At 47.0% G+C, this 26462-nt stretch overlaps 1 protein-coding gene across 1 annotated transcript; it reads left to right on the forward strand.

The window, feature by feature from the left end:
- Window positions 1-1770: 1770 nt before the first annotated feature.
- Window positions 1771-26393, forward strand: Pskh1 (protein serine kinase H1). Its single transcript, XM_055621497.1, has 3 exons — window positions 1771-1909; window positions 11112-12139; window positions 24032-26393. The coding sequence occupies exons 2-3, from the start codon at window positions 11183-11185 to the stop codon at window positions 24347-24349; spliced, it is 1275 nt and encodes a 424-aa protein (XP_055477472.1). The 5' UTR covers window positions 1771-1909; window positions 11112-11182; the 3' UTR covers window positions 24350-26393.
- Window positions 26394-26462: the final 69 nt, after the last annotated feature.

The raw sequence follows: 26462 nt of genomic DNA on the forward strand, positions 1-26462 counted from the left end.
TGAAAGTGTTGTATAGATTTCTGAGTGTCATCGGCCCTGGAATTCTATATTATTCTTTATTTTCTGTGAGGTTAGGATTATGGTTATAATAGGTTTATATATATATAAGGATAGGAAAATAATATGGAAAGGTATGAGCGTAATAACTTCCCTAAAAATTCATAAACCTTGGAAATGTCAGAACTGAGGTTGGATCCCAGGTTTGGCCCCAAAGTCAATATTCTTTTTCTAGACAAGGTCTCTCTGTACAGCAGCCCTGGCTCTCCTGTTTCTATATAGACAGACCATGCTGGCCTTGAACTTAGAGATCCACCTGCCTCTGCTTCCCAGAGTGTACCAGGCCAGGTAATTCCACTACCCTTTGGGAAACAACTTTCATTGTTGCTGTTTGAGACAAGGTCTCAATCTAAATTCCCAGCTGACCTAGCTATGACCTAGCTGACCTCATATAGCCTAGCTATTCTCGACCTCTCACTGCTGTAATCCCTTAGATTGCCAAGTGCTGGGTCTATGGTTGTGTGGCAACACATTGGTACCTTGTTTTTGAGAAAGAGCCTCAGTATGTAGCCCAGGCTAGCCTCAAACTCAAGACTTTCTGCTGCTTTCAAAGTACTAGGATTATAAGGTACACGTACCAACTGACATACTAGGCTTCAAAACAACTTTTTTTTTTTGGTTGGTTGTTCGTTTTTGTTTTTCGACACAGGGTTTGTCTGTGTAGCACTAGCTGTCCTGGAATTCACTTGGTAGACCAGGCTGGCCTCAAACTCAAAGCCATATACCTATCTTGCCTTCTGAGTACTAGAATCAAAGGCGTGTACCTCCATGCCCAGCTTACTAACAATATTTTTTAAATCTTTCTTTGTAGTCTCATAGTTCACTTAAATTTGTTATTTTGTCTTTTTTATTTTTATTTTATTTTATTTTTCTAGAGCTGAGGACCGAACCCAGGGCCTTGCAAGCGCTCTACCACTGAGCTAAATCCCCAACCCCTTAAATTTGTAACCACAAATCAAAACAACAAATTAGCCCAGGTGTGGGGCACGCCTTTAATTCCACTAGGGGCAGACGGATCTCTCTCAGTTCGAGCTCAGCCTGGTCCACAAAAGAGTTCCAGGACAACCAGGGCTACATGGAGAAACCCTGTCTCGCAAATCCAAAAACCAACCAACCAAACTAAAACCCCACAGCTCTCTAGAAGTTGGTCCAAAACTGACTTCACCACAATTCAGAAATTATCTGCCTATTTAACATAGCTGAGTGTCCAAAATTGTTTCAATAGCAATTAAAAAAAAAAAAAAAAAAAAAGAAGAAGACTAGCGTGTAACCCCAGCATTCCGGGAGGCTGAGGGAGGATTCCCAAGAGTTCGAGGCCAGCCTGGACTACTACATAGTGTTTACCCCTTGTAAGCTAGGGCGTCAGATCCAAATGAAACTGAACAGATTTTATTATAAAACCTACGTTAGTCATACGTGGAGATCCAGAGGCTGTTCTAGAAAGTTCTGTGCTCCCTGGGTTCTCCCCTTCCCTTCACGAGCCCCTTCAACTCTAGAATCCTGACATTTCCTCCCATTTCCCTCAGTTTTTACGTTTCGCAGCACTGTCGCCATCCACAGGCTTTGATCCCCAGCGATTTCCAGCCGCAGAGAGAACCACCCCTCGAGAAGAGCCCTTCCCCGCCCGGAATCCGTTGACTGGCAGGCCCTCAGAGGACGCCCACCGCCTCCGCGGCCGGGAGCCTCCGCCTCGGGTCCTCCCGGTAGGCCGCCCAGTTTGTTTTGGTGTCGGGCGCGCGCGGCGATGACGTCAGGACGCTGACGCGGGAGGATGGCGGCGGCGCCCGCGGCCTGGGCTGGGAGACGGTGGGCTGAGCCGCCGAGACTCCGAAGAGCCCGCCGCCCGCGCGAGGTGAGGCCTTCCGGCTCGGGGCTTCGGCCTGACCGGCGTGAGGAGCTGGCGAGCTCCGCCGCGGCGTGGGCCTGGCGCTGCCCCGGCCGCCGCCCGCCATGCAACCCCGAGCCCTCGGCCCCTGTACAGCACCAGGGCCCACGGGCTGGGGAGCGGGCCGTGCCGTGGCCACCCGCGGTCACCTGGCAGGGCTTCGAAACCCGCTGCCGCGTTAGGCCCGGTGGACGTGGTCAGCTGCCCGACATGTCTGCTGCCCAGCCATCCCGCGTCCAGCGCGGGTCAGGTTGATCTAAGCCTGTGTGCGGCGCCTACTCCACACCCTTCCCTTGCGACTGAACGCCAGGGTCCTGCGGGGGTCACCGATCGCTTCCACGTACTGTCTGGAAAAAGGGCCAGAGTCCAGCTGGGTCGCTTGCACCTCAAATTTGTCATACGTACAAGGAGCCATATCCGCTTAGTCCTCTCTGAAGCTTCTGCATTAATGATTCCCACCTGAAAGCCACTAGTTAAAATTGCCTCCCTAGTCACCGCAGGGAAAAGCGAAACCTTGTAGCCTGCAGCGTTCGGAGTTCTCCGGACGAGGCCTAGTTACAGTCAACTTGTCAGCCCTCTGTACTGCGTTTATGTAGTGTGTTGTTGAGGCACGTGAGCCTCCTGTTAGCTTCGCGGTTTCATACTTTCTCGGTTTTTGAAACTTCCTTTCATTTCCACCCTCACTCACCAGCATAGGAAACTTGCCTGTGTCCTTTAAAATCTACCATTGATGTCTTTTCCTTGGGAAAATCTCCCTTGCTTTCACACAGCAGTAGTGTTAAAGCTATTCTGACACTGACTTTCCACTGGATACAGATAAAGCCATAGTAGGAAAAGTCTGTCATAGCCAGGGTATGAGACTGTCACAGCAAATAGGCGCTGCAGCCTCTTCACCCTTGATGATCTAAAAGGCTCTTGGAGTCATTTTTCAAGATAAAAATTCCAGTTTTCCTCTTGGTTCGATGTAATGGATACACTTCTGATCCCGGCGTTTATGAGGTGGAGGCAGGAAGATGAGTAATGGCCAGTCAAGGCTATGTAGTATGTTTAGGACAAGCCTGGGCTACATGAGGTCCCGTTTCAAAAGCAGAATAACCCAAAGCCCTGGTATGGTGGTGCATGCCTGTGATCACTACACTCCCAAAAAGAGAATCAGGAGGAGGGTGCTCAAAAGTTGAAGGACAATCTGATACAGAGTTCCAGAGGCCATCTAATTATTATTATTATTGTTATTGTTATTACTGCTATTGTTGATGGAGATTGTTCTCAGGGCCTGAAGTCTTAGCTTACAGTTTAATTTCAGAAGTTGTGTAGTAGCTCAGATGCTGTAACCCCAGCATTTTGGGAAGTTGAAGGAGCAGGATTACCATGGATTTGAGGCTATCCCGACTGCATATGGAGTACCAAGTCAGCCAGGGCTACAGAGTGATATACCCTGTCTCATTAGGCAAAGCAAAAAAGAAACAAGATGAGATAGAAACATAAACGAGCACGGGCACACACACACATTTGTTTAATTAGTTGGTTTGGTTAGTTTTGTTTTGTTGTTTGGAGACAGGGTTTCTCTGTGTGGACTTGGCTGTCCTGGACTCGTTTTGTAGACCATGCTGGCCTCTCCCTCCCCAAGTGCTGGGAATACAGACATGCGCCACTGTGCCAGTCAGAAACCTGTATTTTTAAAGTTGTTCTAAAGTCTTCCTTCCTCCACTTGTATGGTGACTAATTGGCCCTGGGCATTTTGCATTCTACTAAACTGAGCTGTTATATCCATTTCAGAAACCAGTATTTTGAAGGAAAACAAACAAACAAACAAAAACAAAATCAGGGCATGGTGGTGCACATCTGTGGTCCCAACATTCAGGAGGCTGAGGCAGGGGGATTTCTGTAAGTTTGAGGTCAGTCTTGCTTACATTGTGAATTCCACAGTCCATCCTGGGCTATGGAGTGAGACCCTGTCTCAAAAAGAAAAGAAAGCAAAAGCTAATGACTGTACTCCTTGGATGAAGATTTGTACTCCTGCCTCAGGAAGCTACTAGCTTTGTGGACTCCTATTATGGATCCATTGCCCATTCGCTGGAAAGACTTTAAAAGACCTAAATTCAGTTACTGACTTTTTAGGATCCTGAGAATCTTTGAGTCGTATTCGCGTAGTTCCAGAGTAGTATAGTCATGTTTACTTTGTTAGATCTCATTAGATTGCAGATGGGTGAGATAGTATATATGAAATACTTAGTACACTTGCAATTTTTCTAAGTGGGAGCCACTATTTACTAATGTCCAAGGGTCTTTCATCATTTTTTTTCCTTCTGTTGCTGAGTATTAAACCCAGGGCCCTACACATGCTAATCTAATATATGAGCTACACCTTAGCCCCAGACAATTTCGAGACAGGGTTTCTCTGTGTAGCCTTGGCTGTCCTAGACTTGCTTTGTAGACCAGGCTGGCCTCTGCCTCCCAAGACCCACCTGCCTCTACCTCCCTGAGGCAGATTACAGGCATACACCACCATGCCCACCTTTTCTGTGGTTTTTCTTTGTGTGTGTGTGTGTGTGTGTGTGTGTGTGTGTGTGTGTGTGTGTAAGTCAGAGACAATTTTTTGAGAGCTACTCAGGAGGCTGAAGCAGAGCTTAGGAGTTTAAGGTCCATGTGTTGGTTCTGGGATTGGGATCAGGTTGTCAGTGTGGGCAGCAGGTGCCTAGACCCATTGTGCTTTCGCCAGCCTCATTGTGGTTGATATTATTGCTTTGTTCTCTCCTAGTACTAAAGGTTGGACCTAGTCAAGATTTCTGCCACTGAGCTAGAGTCCCAGCCTCTTTTTCACTTTTGATTTTGAGATAGGGCTTTACTAAGCTTCCAGGCTGGTCTTGAACTCACTCTGTAGCTTAGACAGGTATTGGGATTTTCCTGCCTCAGTTTACTGAATAGCTTCAATTATGGGCCTTTTCCACCAGGCCCAGCTAGGAAAATGCCATTTTTCTTCTTCTTTTTTTTTTTTTTTTTGAAAGAGGTTTTCTCCTTGTAGTCCTGCTGTCCTAGAACCGGTTTTGCAGACCAATCCTCCTGCCTCTGTCTGAGTGCTGGGATGCCTGGCAAGATGCTATCTTTTAAAGTTGTTCTTTATATTGAGCGGTGTGTAGGATAATCCCCTGTGTTTTGGGTTTTCTTCAAGATTGATTCTATGTATCTGAGAGCTCTGATAACATTGCTTCTCATCAGACAGATGCAGTTGGCCACTCTCCTAGAAGGGCTTTGGAATGCTGACTTACTAGAGGATGAGTTTGCTGAACAAGCAAGTTTTCTAGGTCTAATTGTAATCCTGTGCTTAAGTTGTCTAAAGGAGCCAAAGAAAGTGCAGCCCTCAGGAAACTTGCTTGCCTCTGACACTGAGCTGTAGTTTCACATCTCAGAGTTTCTTGGCCCTTGGAACAGAATGCCCTTGAAGATCGGAGTGCCTGTGGAATCCGAGGTAGACGCTGAGGTTTTGTGACAGTCACAAGGTCATAGTTGAATGAGTGAGAATTTGGTCTGGCCTTTCATTTGGCTTTGTAAGTATGAGCATGCTATATGAGCAACTCTGACATCCCTCAGAGCCTAACTAGCTCTGTGGTGATGTGACTGTGCTGAGCAGTTGAAACCATTGACCCTTACATTCCAGGATAGCTGAGAGAACTGTCTCCATTGGCCCAGAGCATTACACAATAGTTCATTCTCTATGCATATCTTGGCATATGGAGACATTTTGAGAAGTAAAGCCCTAGAAAGAGGTAAGCAATCCTGATTATTGAGAGCTGGAAAGAGGCTTATCTGAACACCCTTCCCTTCCAAAAAATCTTAGTATTATATTGGCTAGGTCATCACTGAAGTAATTCTTGATACAAATCTTTCATTGTCAGAATATTAGATGTTAAGGTAGAAATATGTTAAGTTTTCCTTTGCTGTAAGAAAATTATCTAAGAAACTTTTTAAAGCTGCAAGTTTGAAGTGGCCTTTCAGGGCATTTTAAGAATGATGGGTCAGCTGGACTTAGTGGCTCACACCTTTAGTCCCCTAGCATTTGGGAGGCAGAGGCAGGTGAATCTCTGTGAGTTCAGGGCCAGCCTAGTGTACATGATGAGCTCTAAGACAGCCACAGCCAGAGCTACACAGTAAGAACCTGTCTTGAAAAAAAAAAAATTAATGGCTAAATGATTGTTTTTGTTTTTTTTCAAGACAGGGTTCCTCTGTGCAGCCTTGGCTGTCTGGACTTTGCAGACCAGGCTGGCCTTGAACTCACAGAGATTCACCTGCCCCTGCCTCCTTGAGTGCTGGGATTATAGGCATATGCTACAACTTGGCTGGTCAAAGGATTTTGTGTGGCATTGTCTAGGCTGTAAGTTCTTTGAGAGCAAAGACTATGCCTTCTTTTTATCACTATCCAAAGCAGGAAATTAGTAAACATTTGTGTGCTAGGAGTGAAAACTCAGGGCAAATTACTAGATGTGTATTTCTGATGGTGGGATTATCATAGATAGAGTTGGGCATTGTGACAAAGTGAAGAAAACAAAGGAAACCTCAGAAGTCTCACTCTCAGCAAGATGGGGTCTCTGTCTACCAACTGTTATCATGTAGGACAGTATGTCCAGCTGTTCTTGAAAAGTGGGGTCCCAAGGTACTATTTTCTAAAAAAGCTGGACGTGGTATATATAACTGTGGTACCAGCTACTCAGGAAACAAGACAGAGGTATTGCCTGAGCTTGGGAGTTTAAGGTCAGCAAGAGTAATATAGATCCCCATCTCAAAAATTAAATAAGGAAACAAGTAAATAATAAAAATCTGACCATCGCCAGGCAGTGGTGGTTGGCACACCTGTAATCCCAGCACTCAGGAGGCAGAGGCAGGCAGATCTCTGTGAGCTCAAGGCCAGCCTGGTCTACAGAACAAGTTCCAGGGCAGCCAGGGCAACACAGAGAAACCCTGTGTTGAAAAACTGAAAAAAAAAAAAGAAAAGAAAGACTAAAAGTATAAGGGTCATTAATGATGTTAAAAGCCAGGCATGGCTGTATATATCTATAATCTCAGCACTTGGGAGGCTGAGGCAGGAATATTCCACATTCAAAGCCAACCTGAGCTAAATAGGAGAGCGTATTTCAAAACTTTATGGGCCAAGTGGTGGTGCACACCTTTAATCCCAGAACTCAGGAGGCAGAGAAAGGAGTATTTTTGAGTTTGAGACCAACCTGGTCTATAGCCAGAGCTACCCAGAGAAACACTATCTTGGATTCCCAGCACTTAGGAGGCAAAAAACACTAGCGAGTTTCAGGCCAGCCAAGGCAATTGTCCAAATCTATCATCATCATCATCATCATTATCATTATTGCATATGATATGTATGTGAATGTGGGTACATTCACTGTGTCAGATCATACATGTAAAGGTTGGAAAACAACTCTGTTTTTTCTTTGAGACACGGTTTCTCTGTGTCCTAGCTGTCCTAGAACTCACTCTGTAGACTAGGCTGGGCTTGAGCTCAGAGATTTACTTGCCTCTGCCTCCCGAGTGCTGGAATTAAAGTTGTGCCCAGCTAGAAAACAACCTTCTTACACCATGGATTCCCAGGATTGAACTTAGAATTAATTAATAGTCTTATTGCTGACTATGTGGGTTGTGTCTAACTTTTCCTTTTAAAAACTTTTCCTCTTACATTTATATATTTACTTTGTGTATGGGGGGGGGGTGTGTGTGCCACACATGGTTCACATGGTGGAGATCAGAGGACAACTTACAAGACTGGCAGGTGTGGCAGCCAGAACTCTTCCCTGGGTGAGCCCACTCGCTGGTGCACTCCGTTCCTCTCATTTGGGATGCACGGTCTTGCTGTGTATCCCTCACATTTGTAGCAGCGCTCCTTCCCCAGTCTCTCTAGTGCTAATTAAAAAAATTGTTTTATTTACGATTTCTGGTTTGATTTGGTTTTGGTTTTTTTGAGACAGGGTTTTTCTGCATAGCCTTGGTTGTCCTGGAACTAGCTCTATAGACCAGACTGGCCTAAACTCCCAGAGATCCATCTGCCTCTTCCTTGTGAATGCTGAGATTAAAGCAGTGTGCCACCACTGGCAAGCTAGTTATTTTTTAATTATCTGTTTTGTGTGCATGTGGGTGCATCCACAGGTGTGTGTGCCTACAAGTGAAGGCCAAGGGCAAATGTCAGATGTCATCTCTGTCACTCTCCTTCTTAGTTACATTTATTTATTTTGTTTGTGTGTGTGTGAGTTGTAGAAACAGTTTCCCCAAGACTGCGGCTGCTTCTGTTCAAAAGACTCGTCTAAAATGGCAAGGATTTTTGTCTGGCGTATGTCTGACTTATGATGTGATGATGAGAAGTACAATTTAGTAATTACAAATTCCTGAGATTACTGAGAGACTTCTGCCTTCCAAAGCAAGGTTCAGAATCATTTATATATGTATGTATTTATTTGAGACAGGGTTTCTCCTTGTAGCCCTGGCTGGCCTCAAACTCACAGAGATCTACCTGCCTCTGCCTCACAACCACTAGGATTAAAGGTGTGTGCCACTATGCCCTGCTTTTAGGTTCTTTATAGTTGAAAGGTTATCTTGCTTTACTGTGTGTGTCGGGGTGGGGGTGAGGAGAATTGTGGGTTGTGGTGGTGACATTGGAAAGGGGCAAATGTCTATTTTCCACCCTTGGGAGACATTCACAGACCAGGCCTGTGTTGGTAGCTCTTTTCTCCTGGCCGTGCCCATAAATAGAGTTAGGTCTGGAAGCTGTGGACAGACTTACTTTGAGGTTCAAATAACCTTTGAAACCCAAATAGGCTTCCATTGTTGTCAAAGATGTTGTACCTCAGTTGTGGCTTCTTTCTGCTTCTTGAAAATACCTCAGAATCTTTCATTGTTGCTTCATAGCAAACAGAAGTCCAAATGTAGACCATGTTTTACTCTCTGTTGACAGACAGTGAATGCTGCCTGAGTTCAGCACTTTGCTAGGTACCAAAGGAGTCCTAGAAAGCTGAAAAACAAGCCTTTGTCAAGGAGCTGACAGTAATGAAAGGCAGTTGAGAGGAGACCTGTGTAGCCACATACCTGTAGTCTCAGCACTCAGGAGCTTAGGCAGGAGGATTGCTGCAAATTAGAAGCCAGACCAGGCTAAATAGTGAGTTCAAGGTCAACTAGGGCTACATAGCAAGACTGGCTAATAAGGAAGAAAACTCGAATAAAGATGGGAGCTGCATGACAGCTTATAGTTGGAATTTGAGTTTCTGAAGATAGGCTCTTGAGAAAAGGGCTCAGCAGAGGTGTGATGACTCACCGCCTTAGTGATGTGAGGAAACAATTGAGGCTTTGCCCTGATGAGGTCAGTTTCTGCTGGGCCCAGATACTTCTGAAATCTTTACTGTTCAATAAAAAGATCTTTGGATGGAGAACCAGGAGATGAGGCCATGCTTGGCCATTGCTATTTGTCTATTTATTTGCTATAAGTCTCCCTACCTCTCTTGGCTAGTCATTTCCATAGGGTCAGGGAGGACAGTGGTGCCAAGTGCTTCCTCCCTCTGTTACTGTGCAGTACGCATGGGCTTTCCCTGAGGAATGGTTTATATCAGTCTGGGATCTGAAGGTATTGAGCAGACCCTGGAGGATCAGATAATGTCTGTATTAGCTTTGTGACTTGGGTAACTGATGTCACATGACCCCAGGGTGTCTCTTTTCTGGGGCTTTCTCACTCACCCTGTCTACTCAGTTACCTGTGCTGGCTATTAAGACACCGACACAACATAGCTAGAAGAATAGATTTTTCCAAAGTTTTTGCCAGCCACCATCATTTTCTCAGTATTTCCACTTCATCAGTGTGGGAAGATAAAGTGTGATTGGAGCTGAGCATTCAGGAAGCAGAGACAGGAGCCAGGCGTGGTGCTGCATGCTTGTAATCCCAGCATTCTTGAGAGGCAGAGGCAGGAGGATCACTGAGTTTGAGGCCAGCCTGGTTTACAAAGTGAGTCCAGGACAGCCAAGGCTACACAGAGAAACCCTGTCTTGAGAAGACAGAGAGAGACAGATAAACAGAGAATGCAGAGACAGGTTAATTTCCAGGCTTGTCAGAGCTACATAGTGAGATCCTGTCTCAAAAAACAAAGCAAAGCAGATGTGGTTAGAGTGTGGAGCAACTGTGGTCATCTGAAGGGTGCTACCTGTGTCCCCTAGCTTTCAGAGCTGGCCCCTTTTCCTGTTTCAGTCTGTATTTGGAATGGTAGAATGCTGATAGCAGCCTTCTAATTGGAGTAAACAGTGATCTACTGCTGACTATAGATCTGTGTGCAGGCTTTGTTTAAAGTTATAGGTTTGAGTTATTACTATCCCTAACATCTTTGTTTTTATTTTATTTTTTGGTTTTCTGAGACAGAGTTTCTCTGTGTGGCCTTGGATCTTCTGGAACTTGCTCTGTAGACCAGGTTGGCCTCGAACTCAGAGATCTACCTGCCTCTGCCTCCTGAGTGCTGAGATTAAAGGTTTGCACTAACACTGCCTGGCTGTTTTTACTTTTATTTTATTTAAAATTTTTATGTGTACGGGTGTTTTGCCTGTATGTATGTCTGTACACCATGTGTGTGCCTGGTGTCATTAGAGGCTAGAAGAGGACAGCAGATCCCCTGGAACTGGAGGACCAGACAGTTAGGAGCTGTCACGTGGGTACTAGGAATAGAACTTGGGTCCTCTGGAAGAATAGCCAGTGCTCTTAAACTGCTGAGCCATCTTTCTATCCCCTACTCTAACTTCTTAAGAGGTCAAAGACATCCCTTTGCAGGTTATTGTGTCAATCAATTTTTGTTTGTTCTTGGGACAGAGTCTCATTAAATAGCCTTGGATGGCCTGGAAGTTGCTATGTAGATCAGACTGGCCTCAAACTTGCATGCCCTTCTTGCCTCCGCCTCCAAAGTCCTAGAATTACAGATATGCACCACCGTGTCTAAGCTTCATTTTTTTATCATTGATTTTTTTTGTGAGTTTCACATCATGCACCCCAACCCTATTCATCTCCCTGTCCCTTATCTGACTCCATTCTTAGTTAGACTGCACTTATTAAGGAGACAGGAAAAGGAAAGTAACTGTTATCCTTCAGAGGTGTCCCTGGCTATTCTGACTTACCATTTTTTTTTTTTTTTTTCTGTTTGCATAGGTGTAGACGGGGCCACTGCCTACAGAGCAGGTCCTGCCAGCCTCGCTGGAGAGGATGCCCCCGTGTCAGTGATGGGCTGTGGGACAAGCAAGGTCCTTCCTGAGCCACCCAAGGATGTCCAGCTGGATCTGGTCAAGAAAGTGGAGCCATTCAGTAGCACTAAGAATGATGTATACAAGCACTTCATCACAGAGATGGACAGCGTTAGCCCTCTCAAAGCTGGGTCTCCAGCTACCAGTCAGTATGCACCTCCCTGCCTTGGTGTTCCCACTTCTGGCCACACAGATCCTCCTTCAGAGCCACCACGCAGGGCCAGGGTGGCCAAGTACAGGGCCAAATTTGACCCACGTGTGACAGCTAAGTATGATATCAAGGCCCTGATTGGCCGAGGCAGCTTTAGCCGAGTGGTACGTGTGGAACACCGGGCAACCCGACAGCCATATGCTATCAAGATGATCGAGACCAAGTATCGAGAAGGGCGGGAGGTGTGTGAGTCTGAGCTCCGAGTGCTGCGCCGGGTACGCCATGCCAACATCATCCAGCTGGTGGAAGTGTTTGAGACACAGGAGCGTGTATATATGGTGATGGAGCTGGCCACTGGTGGTGAGCTCTTTGACCGGATTATTGCCAAGGGTTCTTTCACTGAGCGGGATGCCACAAGAGTGCTGCAAATGGTACTAGATGGTGTCCGGTATCTGCATGCCCTTGGCATCACACACCGAGACCTCAAGCCTGAGAATCTTCTCTACTACCACCCGGGTACTGACTCCAAAATCATCATCACTGACTTTGGCTTGGCCAGTGCCCGAAAGAAGGGTGATGACTGCCTGATGAAGACCACTTGTGGCACACCTGAATACATTGCGCCTGAGGTCCTGGTTCGAAAACCCTACACCAATTCCGTGGATATGTGGGCACTGGGTGTCATTGCCTACATCCTGCTCAGTGGCACTATGCCCTTTGAGGATGACAACCGCACCCGGCTATACCGGCAGATCCTCAGGGGCAAATACAGTTATTTGGGGGAGGTGAGTTTGTCTTGCCCCTGTTCTAAGGGTGTTAGCAGGGCCCCTCAGAGAGAAGGTATAACCTGTAGCTCCTGGTCAGAGGGGCCTGCTCTAAAGGTCATGCTCATGTGGCTAGGCAGACAGTATAGAAGTGACAGAGACTAGCAAAGTGTCTTAGTTTGGATTCCCCTAAATGTAAGTCTGAGGTGAAGACCTGGCAGCAGAAAGCTTATGTGGGAGGTGGGTAAGCAAAGGAAGGGGAAAGTGACACAGGAAAAGGGTCAATCTAATGAACAGTACATTACGAAATGGGCTGGCTAGCCTGGCCCACATATCAAGTTCAGGCCAGCTAGTGCTGTATAGTGAGACCCTGTCTAAAACAAAACAAAAAAGAAGTGGTCTGGGGCTGGGGAAATGGCTCAGCTACTTTTGTGCTTGCCATGTACCACAGGACCTGAGTTCAGATCCACAGAACTCATGCAAAAGTGCATGTGCTTATCATCCCAACACTGGAGAGGCAGTGATAGAAGCATCCCTCTAGCCAAAATGCTGTGTTTCAGATTCAGTGAGAGACCCTGTCTCAAAAAATAGGGTGGGGTAGGATAAAGAAGATCAGCCTCTGGCCTCAACACACAAGTGCATGTGTGCCTGTACACACAGGAACACATGTACACCATACACCACACACACAAAAGTGAACTGCTCCTGGAACTCAGTCCCACTTCCAAGCTTATGAATAACTGTGTGGACTGTGTCACAGGAATGTATCATGGAAGTGTGTGAGTTTAAGGATATCAACTCTACCTTAAGAGTTAAGAATTTCTTTTGGTGGGATTGGGGTTGGAGAGATAATCAGCGGTTCAGAGTGCATATTGCTTTTGCAGAGGACCTGGGTTCAGTCCCCAGCTCCCATGTTGGTCAGCTTACAACCACTTACATAATTCTAGGTCAGGACTCCACCTCCATGGGCCACAGCACAGACATGCATACACGTCCACACAAACACACACATAAAAAAATCTTTAGAATATCTTCAGCATTAAATCCCTTGTATTTCTTGCCTATCTTGAATGTTAATGGGTGCTGGAGAGAGCCCTCAAGTAGAGAGGCAGAGAGATGCGTGCACTAGCAGTGGGAAGCTGTGACTAGGCCTAGTAGCTACGTGGATGTAGGGGTAAGGGCCTCTGTAGTGTCTATTCCTTTGGGTACAACATAAGCTAGAATGAATATGCTCCATCCTCAAGAACAGTATCTTATCTCGCTTCAGTTTTGCCATGCAACAATAGAGGCCACATGTATCCACATACTTTGATTTTTACAAGAGAAACCAGAGCTGACCTTAAGATGTTAGAAGTTAGTTTACTTTTTTTTTTTTTTTTTTTTTGAGACAGAGTGTCATATAGCACAGACTAGCCTTATACTCAGAGTATAACCAAGGCTGGCCTTCAACTTTTAATCCTCCTGCCTCTGTTTCGTAAATGCTGGAATTACAAGTATGCACCACCATGCCCAACTTCAACTCACATATTTATATACTAAGTTACAGGCCCACAAATACTAACCTGTGTGCCAGGTTCAAATAGCAAGCCATCCAGTTTGTGGTTGCTGAAGGAAGATGCAAAGAGAGTCATTGCTAGTTGATCGTAGCAGGACGCTGACTGGGGAGAAGATGAGGCCGACTGCAGCAGACTGCACATACTGCAAGCTGGAGAATGCTTATGTGCTTTTAGAAGATTTCATTATGCTTTGTAAGGAACATGAGCTGAGTTTTGCAGGACTATGAACTCTGTCAAGACAGGGAGGGTGCCTCCCCCAAGTACAGAGTGCTCCCCTCAGGGCTGGGCCTGCCAGGCACTACAGTTGTCTTTGCCGTTTTTGTTGTTGTTGTTTTATTTGTTTTGTGTTTTGCTTTTTGATGCTTTATTTATTATTGTATGTGTGATTATGTGGCTGTGGGTGTGTGCACGCATGGCATGTATGTAGAGGGCAGAGGACAACATTGTGGAGTAGGTTCTCTCCTTATACCTTTATGTGGATTCTTGGAATCAAGCTCAAATCATCAGTCTTGAATGGCAAGCACCTTTACCCACTGAGTACAATTAGTGCCTCTTTGCTTTTTTTTTTTTTTAATTTATTGAATTTTATTTTATGTGCATTAGTGTGAAAGTGTCCAATCCCTTGGAAATGGAGTTACAGACAGTTGTGAGCTGCCATGTGGGTGCTGGGAATTGAACCCGGGTCCTTTGGAAGAGCAGGCAGTGCTTTTAACCACTGAGCCATCTCTCCAGCCCCTTTGCTTTGTTTTTTGAGGGAGGGTTTCATATAGCCCAGACTGACCAGAAGCTCTATGTAATCAAGGATGGCCTTGAACTCCTAATTCTCCTGTAGCCACCTCCCAAATCTGGGATTACAGGTATGCATCATCACTGCCACCTGCCATTTCTGCCTTTTTTGCAACCTACACTAAGATCTCTAGTGTCTGTTCCATTGGGAAGGAGCTCTAGGAGCAACTACCTTCTGTGGCCTGACTTTTCCTCCTAGGGCCAGGACCACCCACTCCCATCCCCATCATCTGGCTCAGAACAGTGTTCTTTGTGAGAGTCACCCAAGGGCCTCACATCACTCTGTTTCAGGGCTTAGGATCCCACGCTATAGCAGCCTCCCCGTTAGCTTGCAGATGAAGTTGAGGGGTTAGTCAAGGACAGCCCTTTCTCAGGAATGGGGCTGTTCTTCTGTAGGAGAGTCCCTAGGTCATACATTTCAAAGGTGGCAGTGATTTAAGAACAGAGCCATCTTCCCCTGTGCAGCTCTGTCACAGCGCTAGCAAGGGGTCTTTCTACAATATTTCTGCAAGGAAGAGAACTGTTTACACTGACACATGGCCTGTGTGGGCTCTGAAGTAAAGAGGTCACTGTAGAACACTGACACTCTCCACAGAGTGAGCAACACAATGGAAAGCTCGTGTTTGTTCTCCTGTCATCTGTAGATTTTAAGTGAGTGAATATATGATTTAAAAAATACTGATTCTCACCTGTCTGTGTTGGACCAGTACTAAACAAGAGTGCAGGATGCCACAAGTTAGCCTGAGAACCCTGTAAAGGTTCTCAGAAAGTTCTGCAGCCTGGACAGGAGGCTCGGGGACTACATTAGGTTATAGCTGAAACAGATACTTTAAGTAGAGCATGAATGTCTGAAAGTTGAAAGGCTGCTTGTATTCTGAGCTTTGTATGGTGCCAAAGTGTTGAGAGTCCTTCCAGATGACAGGAGGAGGGAGAAAGAGTATGTGTTTCCTAAGTAGAAAAACTTGAAAAATCTATAGATGCACCCAAGAATTTCTGATTCTGGCAATTGTTGATCGAGCAGTTTATCTAATTGGAGCTTGCAGTCTTGCTAACTGGCTATTGATTATCTGAGCCTGGAGAAATAACAAATTAGCAGAGTAGGGAATGGACTCAGGCCTCCTGTTCCTACTGGCATCCAAAGAAGAGCCAGATATTCTGTGCCTGCTCTGCCGGAGTCGTGGGCCCTCAGTGTGAGAGCAGGAGCTGGGCATTACCCAGTCTTTGCCTCCACTAACCTCTAGTTGGAGTTGAGTGCATCAGTTCCCAGTACTGAGTCAAATCCCTGGCAGACCCTGTGCCACCAGGAGCTTGACTAACCTCAAGAAGAGGTCTAACTACCTGCCTACCCACCCTCTGTGGAAAGCTTTTTGTTTTTTTTAAGATTTATTTATTTTTACGTGCATTGGTGCTCTGCCTGCAAGTCTGTGCAAGGGTGCTAGATCCTCTGAAACTGGAGTTACAGACAGCTGTGCACTGCCGTGTGGGTGCTGGGAATTGAACTCTGGTCCTCTGGAAGAGCAGCCAGTGCTTTTAACTGCTGAGCCATCTCTCCAGTCCCACTTAAGCTACACTTTTAAAGGTATTTTTATCACAGCAATATGAAAAGTTATTAAGACACCTACAAATGATTTATCTGGGTGTTGCGTGGGGGAGGTGGTCCTCTGTGCTGGAGGCCAGTTTTTTGTTTGTTTTTGAGACAGGGTTTCTCTGTGTAGTCTTAGCTGTCCTGGAACTCACTCTATAGACCAGGCTGGCCTCAGAGATCCACCTGGCTACCAGTTATCTTTCTGTCCTACTGGTCACTGCCTGTCCACAAGCATATCTGGGGAAAATACAAGAGACATGAAAGTCTACCTGTTTCCTGTACACCAAGCCTTGCCGGGCACCCTTGTCTTCGCAGGGTTTGGCTGTGGACTTCAGCAGAAGGCTCCTGTACCTGACTGAGCTCCTGGGTAAATTGGATATTGTTTGAGAGAGTTGAGCAGAAGTGAAAGAGGTGAAGGCCTTGTTTTGGGGAACCCTGTGCTGCTGAGAAGATCCCTAGCTTTCTTATAGGTCAGATGTAGCAGAAAGTGTTATAGGTGATGCCTAAATCGTTATGTGTTGTTAAAATGGCCCCAGCTTGGCTCTTGGGCCTGGTTGGGACAGATCTTGGATTCTAGGGAGTAGGTACCACGTGCTTAGGAAAATGATGCTAGTCCCAGCTCTGCAGGAGGAGCATTAGCTTTGAGGGTGGATCTAGAGAGGCCCATCCTCTCTAGAGGACCATCCTCTGTTACCCAGAGTATGAAAACTTCCACCCTTGAACACTTGATTGGGCCCTGTGGTAGTGGTGTTCCACAATCCTGACATTTTGATACTTCCATCCAAAGTCCAGGCTCAGGCTGTACCCCACTTGTATGTACTACAGGCCCCAGACGTTTGCTACAGTCAGTCACTCAGCACAGTAAGGTTTTATTCAGACTATTTGATTTATTCTTGGTGTTGACCTTAGAAATGTATCTGCCATGAAAGGTCCAATTCAAAGGTTGATTTTCTTTAGGAATAATGCTAACCATTGCCATTGTATAGAGCCCACCAGATTCAAGGTATTGAGCTGGGTATGCTACATCTAGCATCTCCAGTTTTCACCCATTTTACACACAGGGATACTGAGGCTAGTGTGGTAAGTAGCTTGTCAGTGGTTTCACAGCTAAAGAGCAGAGCAGGCCTACAAATGGAACATATTCCATCTTGGCTTTAAGGAATATAGTCTGCTTTTCTTTGCAACACATACCTCAGTATTTTGCTAGTGTCTGTTTCAGTGCTTCTTTGTTATTTTGTGTGTGGACACATATCTCCTTGCTGACCTATAAGGTCCTAGTTGACACTGTGTGTGCCAGCACATACATTCCCCACAGACCTGGCTTGGCACGCCATAGCTACCTATCTCAACATTTGCTGGTTGAACTGGAGTATTGTGATGACTAAAAGGAATGTTGTTCTGGTTTCTCCTAAGGGAAGTATGAGTAGTCACTGGTGGTATCCTGGGAAAGGTCCCAAATGCAACTGCTGTCAGGCAAGATGAAGCAGAGACCTTGCTGGTGGTATGCTTAGGAAACTGCTGGCCAAAGCTGTGGTGGGCACAAAAGTTTCCATAGAATTCCAGGAATGAGCATGCTCTTCACTTAGAGAAATACAGGACATTGAAAGAAGAGGAGTGGGCTGGAGAGATAGCTCAGAGGTTAAGAGCACTGGCTGCTCATCCAAGGGTCCCGAGTTCAATTCCTAGCAACCATATGGTGGCTCATAACTGTCTATAATGAGATCTGGTGCCCTCTGATGCAGGCGTACATGCAGGTAAAACATTGTGTATATAATAAATAAATCTTAAAAAAAAAAAAAAAGAGGAAATATAGATGGAGATAACATTGCAAAGAGAAGTCTGAAATTTACCCTGTTTAGGGGTGCTGGAGTAGAAGGCAGTTTGAAAGGGATGAGAACATGTTACTAAGGGGGACGGGAAGGCCTGTGTGAGGGTGAGAGAAGACAAGATACAAAACCACCTCAACAGGCGAACTTCCTGTCATAGGACACCTTAAGAGGCTGAGGAGCTGTTTTTAAAGGAGTGAATACAGGACGTGAGTCATCTGTAGACTCATGCTGAAGTACTGTTGGGGTTCTCTCACTCAGTGCTGCTGTGCTCCACTTGACAAGAAATGTGACAATCCTTGGCCTGGTGTCACTGCTTTTGTCAAGAGTTCTATTCCTAGAGGCAGGATGTATGAAAAGGCTCTTGGAGGATTGATGGCAGAATGATGGTACGGTCAGCAGCTCTGCTGACTTTCTTTAGAAGTCTGAATTGCCATCCTCCTCCACTTGGGCATTCTGAGCCAGGGGTAGGCCTGGATATCACTCCAGGGACAGGTGGGCTTGGGTAAAGTCTCACAAAGCCTTCTTCAGGAGAGTAAGTGCCTCTGAGCAGATGACAGAGCTGGTGGGAGAAGAAACCCATCCTTCTTCTGCCTGGGAAATATGGGATGATGGGAGGTGGCCTGCCAGGTATGGGCCTCTGGTCAGCAGGCTGGCCAGCCATCTCTCTGGGGCCAGGGGTTCTTACAGAGCAATGAGTTGGGCGAGCACCATTTAGTTCTGACCACCCTGTAGTAAGATGAGTTCACAAAGTCAGAATTGGCTGAGCATCCCCATCTCAGCTCTTCTCTGACCCTCTCCTCACCTGACTTTTCCTCGCATCTTTTTCTCATAGCTCTTGCATTCAGGATTCCATGATGGTTTCCCCAAATCTATAGCTGCCATTGCAAGGAGATAAATAAGTTACACCAGGACTTGGTCCAGGACCAGCACTAGACTAGCATGGGATGGCAGGATGAATGATGAGATGAATGTGGGATAGAATCTCTTCTATCCCAAGAGATCTGGACCATGTTGGACTGGACCTCAATTTTGGGTACCATGCATACATGCACTAGACATAAACCAGACTGCTGTCACCTTCAGTTAGGCCTTCCTTAACACTTCGTAGCAAGTGTCACTGCAAGGTGGCCTTGTGTGGGCCATTGATTATGGGCAATGGATTCTTGGTAGCTGGAGACCTATCCTTGTTGGAATCCTTTTTTAGGGAGCTATGGGCTGTTCTTTCTGTAATAGAGCAGGAGGTAGATTCCAAAGGAAGAGCAGAGCCCCGTCATTTGCTACCTCATGGGCTGCAGGCTCCCAGAGTCTAGTCCTTGAGGCATTCTTCTGTTGCCGCTGCCCTGGTTACACACTCCCCAGAGTAGGACCTTCCCTGTGGTTTTAGAAGCAGCTGACATTCGTAACTCCACTGCATTTAGCTCTTCCTACAGAAAGGGTTGCTCCAAATACTTACAGCAGCTTGTCAGCCTGGGCTCGGTTATTTTCATCTCTGCCATTTTCTCAACCCTCAGAGGCCCACCAGCAGAAGGGAACAACATAGCTGTGCTCAGTCATTCCCTGTGCAGGAGTGGTACCTTCCCTCTACTCTTCTCAGTGTTTGACTTTACCTGGATAGTTGTTCCTTGTCATAGGCTCTGTTGCTTCCAGACCCCCTAGTTTAGGAAGCTGCCCCACTGTTCTCTCTCCTACATTCCGACTTCTTCAGATTCACTCACGGTCTCCCCTCCATTAAGATAGGTGCGAACTCTCTAGTGGGTGGATGGTTATGGCAACTTATCTGGTCCACCTGTCCCCTACTAAGCATTCCTCCGCATACTCCTTTTCCTTGTCCAGTTTCTCCATCTCACAGGGCAAAGCTGCTTTCTGCCTGGAATGCTTTGTTTTCTCTGTCCCAGGGCATGCATGGTGCATCAACTGGGGCCCTGGTCCAAAGTGGTCTGGCTCACTTGAGCTGAAAGCTGAGTTATCTTCATCTCTATTATTATTTTTTTATTTTTATTTATTTTTTCTTTTTGAGACAGGGTTTCTCTGTGTAGCCTTGGCTCTCTTGGAATCATTTTGTAGAGGATTTGCTGGCTCCACCAGTGTCCGGTCTTGGTGCATTTTTCAAAAAACACAACCTTGGGGTAGCTTCTGAGGGTGCTGTCCTTGCTGTTATGAGAGCTCTGCTCTCCTGAGTAAATCCAGAGCTCTGTCTCCCAGAATTTCTTCTGTGCCCTTTGCTTTGCTTTCATTCAGGCCCACGTAAGTACAGAAAGGATGCCTTTGAGGGTGGGAATACTGGATCTGAAAATATAAAAATACATCTTAGACAAAGCTGGAGGAAGAGCTGAGTCATGGTAGCAAGCCCAGCTTTGTTCCTTCCTCCCCCTGGCTGCTCTGCAGTGGGACTGTCTTCTTACCCCAGTCATGGGCTGTACAAGGAACCTCAGGGATCAGAAGGTCAGTAGAATATTACATCTTATGCTACATGCTTTGCCTGTAGCCAAGCGGTGATAAAATATGGGAAGCATGTTCTTAAGATTCAGAACTTTCATAATTAGAAGAGGTTTAGGAGAGGTTTAGAATTATGTTGTGTTTAGTCTCTCCATGTTGAAAGTGAGGCTGTGAGTTCTCTTGGGTCATACAAAGAAGTGGAATTGGTCATCAGGCATATAGCCTGACACTTTGCCCTCCTCTAGGCTCACTTGAGAGGGGTCAGCCTGCTGCCAGAGGAAGTCTGAGGCAGCATGTGAGTCAGTTTGCTGCCAGAAGGAAGCAGCTTCTTCACCCTTATGCAGCTTAGGCTGAACAGGTGCCTTCATCCTCATCCCCTTTCTGAACTTTCAAGCTCAAAGTGAGACTGTAGTAGCCTTGGGAACTGCTCTTGCTGTCTCCTCCCACTCAAGAAGAAGGGGCTGAGAGAAAAGGGAAACAGATCCTGTGAGCTGGAACAGAATACCTTTCTGTATCAGTGCCTCTCCCTCTAAGAGATAGTAGGAGTCCTCAAAGGAATGGCTTTGGCCCAGGAGAAAAATAGGGGATGATGAGGGGAAAGTGGTTAGAAAGTGGCCCCTCCCCTCCCTGCAGTTGTCTTCTCTGCTGTTACAACATCAAAAATAAATACTTTAACTGCAAGAGAACAAGGTGTCTGGGGGTCTGTGGACTGGAGAAAAAAGTCAGCCAGCTTGATGGTCAGACTCAGAGTGGAGGTCATTCCTTTCCTACCATACAAGTGTCCAGAGATTCATGGAGAGTATGGACTAGTAGCATATTATTGAAACTGTCTTCTAATCTCCTAAATGTCTGCAGGTAGAGCTAACTAACCTCTTAACATTTCCTGCTAGCCCTCACCCCCTCCTGTGTTTCATATCAGTCCAGATGCAGGTAGAAACCTATGGGAGACTAACCAGCTGCTATCTGGGACCTGTCTTATCTGTTAGCCAACTGAGGCCACGAATGTTCCTGTTGGATGCCAAGGATATGTACTGAGGTCAGAGTTCTGTCCTTCAGCCAGAGAAAGCAGTTAGAATCTGGGACACTGAAGGGCATGGCTGTTTAATCATTTTTCTTTTTCTCATGCCCTGAATGCCTCCTGACCAGTCAGTCATAGCCTGGCAGACATTTTTAGGCTTCAGAGAAGCAGGTGGGATGTGCTGCAGGTATTGACTGCTTTCTGGATTGGACTTGAGGCCAGAAGTGGGACTGTGGAGGTGTAGGAGGCCTTATATTTCAGTCTAGGTTAGCTTTTCAGAGGTTGCTCAGCCGGCGGTCAGCCCAAGTCCCTGCCTCACCATCTGCAAACTGGACAAGGCCCCCCTCCCTGCGTTCAGCCTGCTTGACTTCCTACTGATTTTTTTTTCCTATCCCACAAAGGTATGACGACTTGAGTTGCATTGGCTTGGGGAATCACACTACCAGCATAGTTTTTCCCAGTTCTTCAAAGAATGAGAGTGTTGGGGGCCTTCCAGAGAGCTGTGCTGGCACTCAGACAAATGAATCTATTGGCATTCTATACACAGTGGCACGAACACAGTAATTGATAAGGCGAGAGTCTGGGGGAATAGGAAGGGTAGATCAATCTGGCTTGCTTTAGCACTAACAGGCTGACTGCCTGACAAGCAGCAGGGGTTGGTGCCTGGTGCTCGCCTGTGCCACTCTGGAGATGGAGATGTTTAAGCTCACTATACAGGTCTGGTAAGAGGCCCTTCTAAGACTGTATCAGACTGGTTCCAAGCCCCAGGAGTCCACAGTTTGACTGGGTGAGGAATTGAAGTGAGGAAGCCACCAGTTCATCCGCGTTCAGATTTCTAGCTTGTGAATCTAGTTTAACCACTGTTCCATCTTTTGCAGAGAAACTGCTACTCTTTTAGAGGAAGGTGTTTGAGATAGGGTCTCAGGAGGCCTAAACTGGCTTCAGATTGTCTTTGAAGTACAGGGTGGCTTTGAACTCTTGATCCTCCTGCCTCTACCTGCCAAGTACTGGGATCTTTTGCTATCATCATCATTATTATTGACTTTTCAAGACAGGGTTTCTCTGTGTGGCCCTTAAACTCACTCTATAGACCAGGCTGGCCTCAAAGTCAGAGATCCACCTGCCTTTGCCTCTTGAGTGCTGGAATTGAAGGCGTGTACTACCACCCCTGGCTCACCTGCTGGGATCTAATGTGTGTACAAAAATGCCTGGCTTAGGGTTGCTCCTCTGTCCAGAATGGAATAAGGGACAGACTCAGAATCATGCAGCCATGTGCAGGGCACTCTGGGCTCCTTTGGAGCTGTTTTTCCAGGAACCCAGGCTGGGCTTCAGAATGTCTTCTAGTTACTAGAGAAGCCCAGCAGGTAGCACAGTGCAGGCGTTGTGATCCAGTGTGTTCATTGCTGGGCTTTATGTTCATCAAGTCCTGATAGGCCCCATTTTGTAAGTGAGAGGCAGGGGCTTGTGCTCAGGTGCCAGCAGCAATGCATAGGGCTTTTTTTTTTTTTTTTTTTTTTTTCCATTGTATGAATGGATGTTTTTGGTGCCTATGTCTGTGTAGCATTGTACATGCCTGCAGAAACAAGAAGAGGGTGTCAGACTCCCTGGAACTTGAATTACAGACAGTTGTGAACTGCCATACAGGCTGGGCATCAAAACTAGGTCCTCTGAAAAGCAGCCAGTCCTCTTAACTTCTGAGCCATCCCACCAGCCCCTCCATAGGGCCTTCTTAATGTGTGAGCCAAAGTTTTCTTGGCAGTTATCCACTCATCCTCCTTAGTCTCAACATAGGAACCTGTGCTCCACGGACCCACAGGGGTATCAGGACCTGCTTGCTGCTCTGAGTAAGCAAGCTCTCTCTGGACCACCATAGCTACATGTCCTCGGACGTTGACTTTCTTCCTCCTGAGTGCTAGCATCACTGGGTGCTGGCCTAATGGTGATTGTGGCCTTGTTACATGCTGGATTCTTGTCACTTGCAGTTAAGCTCAGTGAAATCTAAGATTTGATTTCTAAAAGGCAGGCGAGGACGGTGACTACAAGCCTCCTACCTCTTCCTTAGGCATCCAGATGAGTCTTCTCTCTGCATCACTTTTGTCTAGCAGTTGGGAAGGGGTTCACCTGTTGTCTAGCAAGAGATCAAGGGAGCCCTACTAGGGTAATGTGAATCAGCTGGTGTGTGTTAAATGGCCATGTCCATACCTGGAATGTGGACCCTTGTAAGATGTTCCTGAGCAGCCTGAGGAGCATGTTCAGAGGCTCCCCAAGGTGAAGGGTGCTGCAGAGTAGGACAACAGACTTCACCTAGCACTAAAGAAAGCAGTGGTGCCCCTGGCATCATAGTGGAGCCTGTGTAGCAGAACAGGCAATTATCCAGCTGCCTACCCTTTACGTATCAGAGCCCTTTTTAGAAGTTCTCTCAGGAGATTCAGGGCCCCAGAACCTGACCTTCAGTAGAGCAGCTTAAGGATCCACAACCCTCCACCGCACTTGGCTCCACTAGGTTGAGTTCCGTGGCCTAAGCAGTTTCCACAAAGGACTCCATTAGACAGCATCCCTTGGTGAGCAATTCGCCACACCTGTACCTACCGAGTACCTCCTCCATGTGCTGCACAAAACTAGGGCTCTACCATCTAACGGGAATATCCAGATATGAGGACAGTCTTGAGTCTTCTTACACTAATTTTTGTTCTTGGCTTCTAGCCCTGGCCTAGTGTATCTAATCTGGCCAAGGACTTCATTGACCGGCTGCTGACAGTGGACCCTGGAGCCCGGATGACTGCACTACAAGCCCTAAGACACCCATGGGTAGTAAGCATGGCAGCCTCTTCATCCATGAAGAATCTCCACCGATCCATTTCTCAGAATCTCCTCAAGCGTGCTTCTTCTCGTTGCCAGAGCACCAAATCCTCCCAGTCCACACGTTCCAGCCGTTCCACACGCTCCAACAAGTCTCGCCGTGTTAGGGAGCGTGAACTGCGGGAGCTCAACCTGCGCTATCAGCAGCAGTATAATGGCTGAGCCACTAGCGCTGACATGGACACACTACCGTCTGGCCACTCTCTGTGTGTCACCTGGGCCTGATCCCTTCTCTCCAGCGAGGCCTCAGGGCCAGCAGCATGCAGAGCATGTCTGGACCCAGCTCCTCTTTATACCTTTAGCAGCCGCTCACCTCCTACCTTGCCTGCTATGATGGAATGGTGGCCCCAGGCCACCTGAACTGGGATCTGGGAGGCAGCTGCTCTGTTTGAGTTGGGAAAAGGTACAGGACCCAGTCCCCACTGGTCTCCTTAATGTTTGCCTCTTCCTTGGACCAAAGGGACCTACAGTGTAGGGTAGAAAGGGTCCTATGGCTCAGGACTCTTTTAATCCATTACTTTTATTAACCCCTTTTTATCCACAAAGCATTGGTCTAGCTCCCATATTCGCTGCCATGCTAATCCTTAAGGGTGTACTCCAGTGGGAGGTCTAGCTTTTGCTATAGCTGGATTGCCAGCCCCGGGCGCCTCATTAGTCCCTTAGCTCCAGTTAGATCCAAGTGACCCCACCATTTCCCTTAGTCAAGATCTATCTTCATTGTGCCACCAGGGACCCCTTCTAGCCCACAGACTTGCCAGCACCTCTGGTGTAGGACTGTGACATGGACCTTACGCTCAGGCTTCAACCTCTCTATGAGAGGGATTCTATCACCGTCAGTGCCTTTGCAGAGCCTACTACTGTCTCTGTCTCCTACTTGGATGCTGTTACATCCCCCATCTGCCTCCTTCCCAACAGTGAGGGGTTAAAGGGAGCTCAGCTGCTGCTACCTGGGGGATGGATGTGCCTGAAAAGGATTTTCCTCAGAAGTCCATTGTCAATCCTCGGTCTATCTTTTGGTATTGCCCTTCGCTGCTCATCCGGAGTAGCCATGACCTCCTTTATAGCTTCATGATGGCGCCATCTAGTGTCTAGCCTGGGTATAAGTGAGGGAGTAGCGGGGAGAGGGAGGGTGGCTGGTGCACACCCTTGCAAACCCACAGCCCTCCAAAAGGAAGAGGAAAGAAAGGAGTAGCTGAATTGGGGGAGAGTCCTGGGCTGCTCAACTCCCCTTCTGCTCAGCTTCTCCTAACCTCACCCTGGAACTTAGCCGTACTGTGTTACCTGCCTCTGAACCCTGGGTGCCATGGGTACTGACTTTGCTGTAAGAGCTGGCCTTGCCCCTATCTGCCCTGTGCCCATTTCTTTTTCATAGCATTAACTTTCCAGGCTGGCCCCACTGAGTCTCAGGCTGGAGGGAGCCATTCTGGGAGGTGGGGAGGGCTGCAGGGGCTGCTTTCCCAGAGGACTGAGCCACAACAGTCCTTCTAGCTGTCATGGTCTCCCCTGCCATCACCATAGGAGGCTGGAATCCAAGCTCCCTCCCTCTGTAGCTGCTTTCAGTGTGTAGAAGGGGCAGGACAGAGCCTAGCTTGGGCCTTGGCTAGACTAAGAGCCTCTGTCAGCAGGAAGAGTCTTACTCCACTCAGTTCTTCTCAGAAGGAAGCCTTGAGCTAGGCCCTCTTTTCTACGTATGCCACCTCCACTGGGAAACCAAACCAAAGAGACCACTCTGTGCCAAGTCAACTGTGCCTTATATACCCTCTCCTTACATCCTTATATCTCCTGCCCTCTGAATAGGAGGCAGCGGAGAGCCCGAGCCTCACAGCCTCGGAATTCCCCCACCTACCAGTTCCCCAGGAATCTCTGGGGGTGTGAACCAGTGGGGGTTTATTTTCTCCCTTGCCCAAAGTAGCTCTGGTTGTGAGGGTAGGACAGAGGGAGTTTAGTGTCTTAGGCCTTTGATAGGTCCACCAGGCCGTCATGCCATGGACTGTGGATGGAGAATGTGCAGTTATTTATTTGTGTACTCTGTAAATGTATCTTCTGTATTCAATAAACAAGCTGCCCTCCCCCAGGGAAGGCTGCCATTTTTTTTTCTGACCACACTGACTGCCATGGGACTAGTGGATTGTTCAAAGAGAGGAGTAGGGGCCAGAGCCTGGGATGACTATTGTAGGAAGAGGACTAGCTCCTCAGATGATGCTATACCAGAAGACAAAGTCCAAGTCAGGGCTAGAACCCTCAAGAGCCTCTTCTTCCTGCTAAGCCAGGATGA

Source organism: Psammomys obesus, unplaced genomic scaffold, assembly GCF_907164565.1.
Source record: "Psammomys obesus unplaced genomic scaffold, mPsaObe1.curated_primary_1811, whole genome shotgun sequence".
Classification (NCBI taxonomy): Eukaryota; Metazoa; Chordata; class Mammalia; order Rodentia; family Muridae; genus Psammomys; species Psammomys obesus.

What these genes read in the sequence shown, in the direction of transcription:
- Pskh1 (XM_055621497.1), top strand. Translation starts at nt 11,183, where the DNA reads ATGGGCTGTGGGACAAGCAAGGTCCTTCCTGAGCCACCCAAGGATGTC. An exon ending in AATACAGTTATTTGGGGGAG is followed by an intron (nt 12,140 to 24,031) that starts GTGAGTTTGTCT and finishes CTTGGCTTCTAG; the next exon opens with CCCTGGCCTAGTGTATCTAA.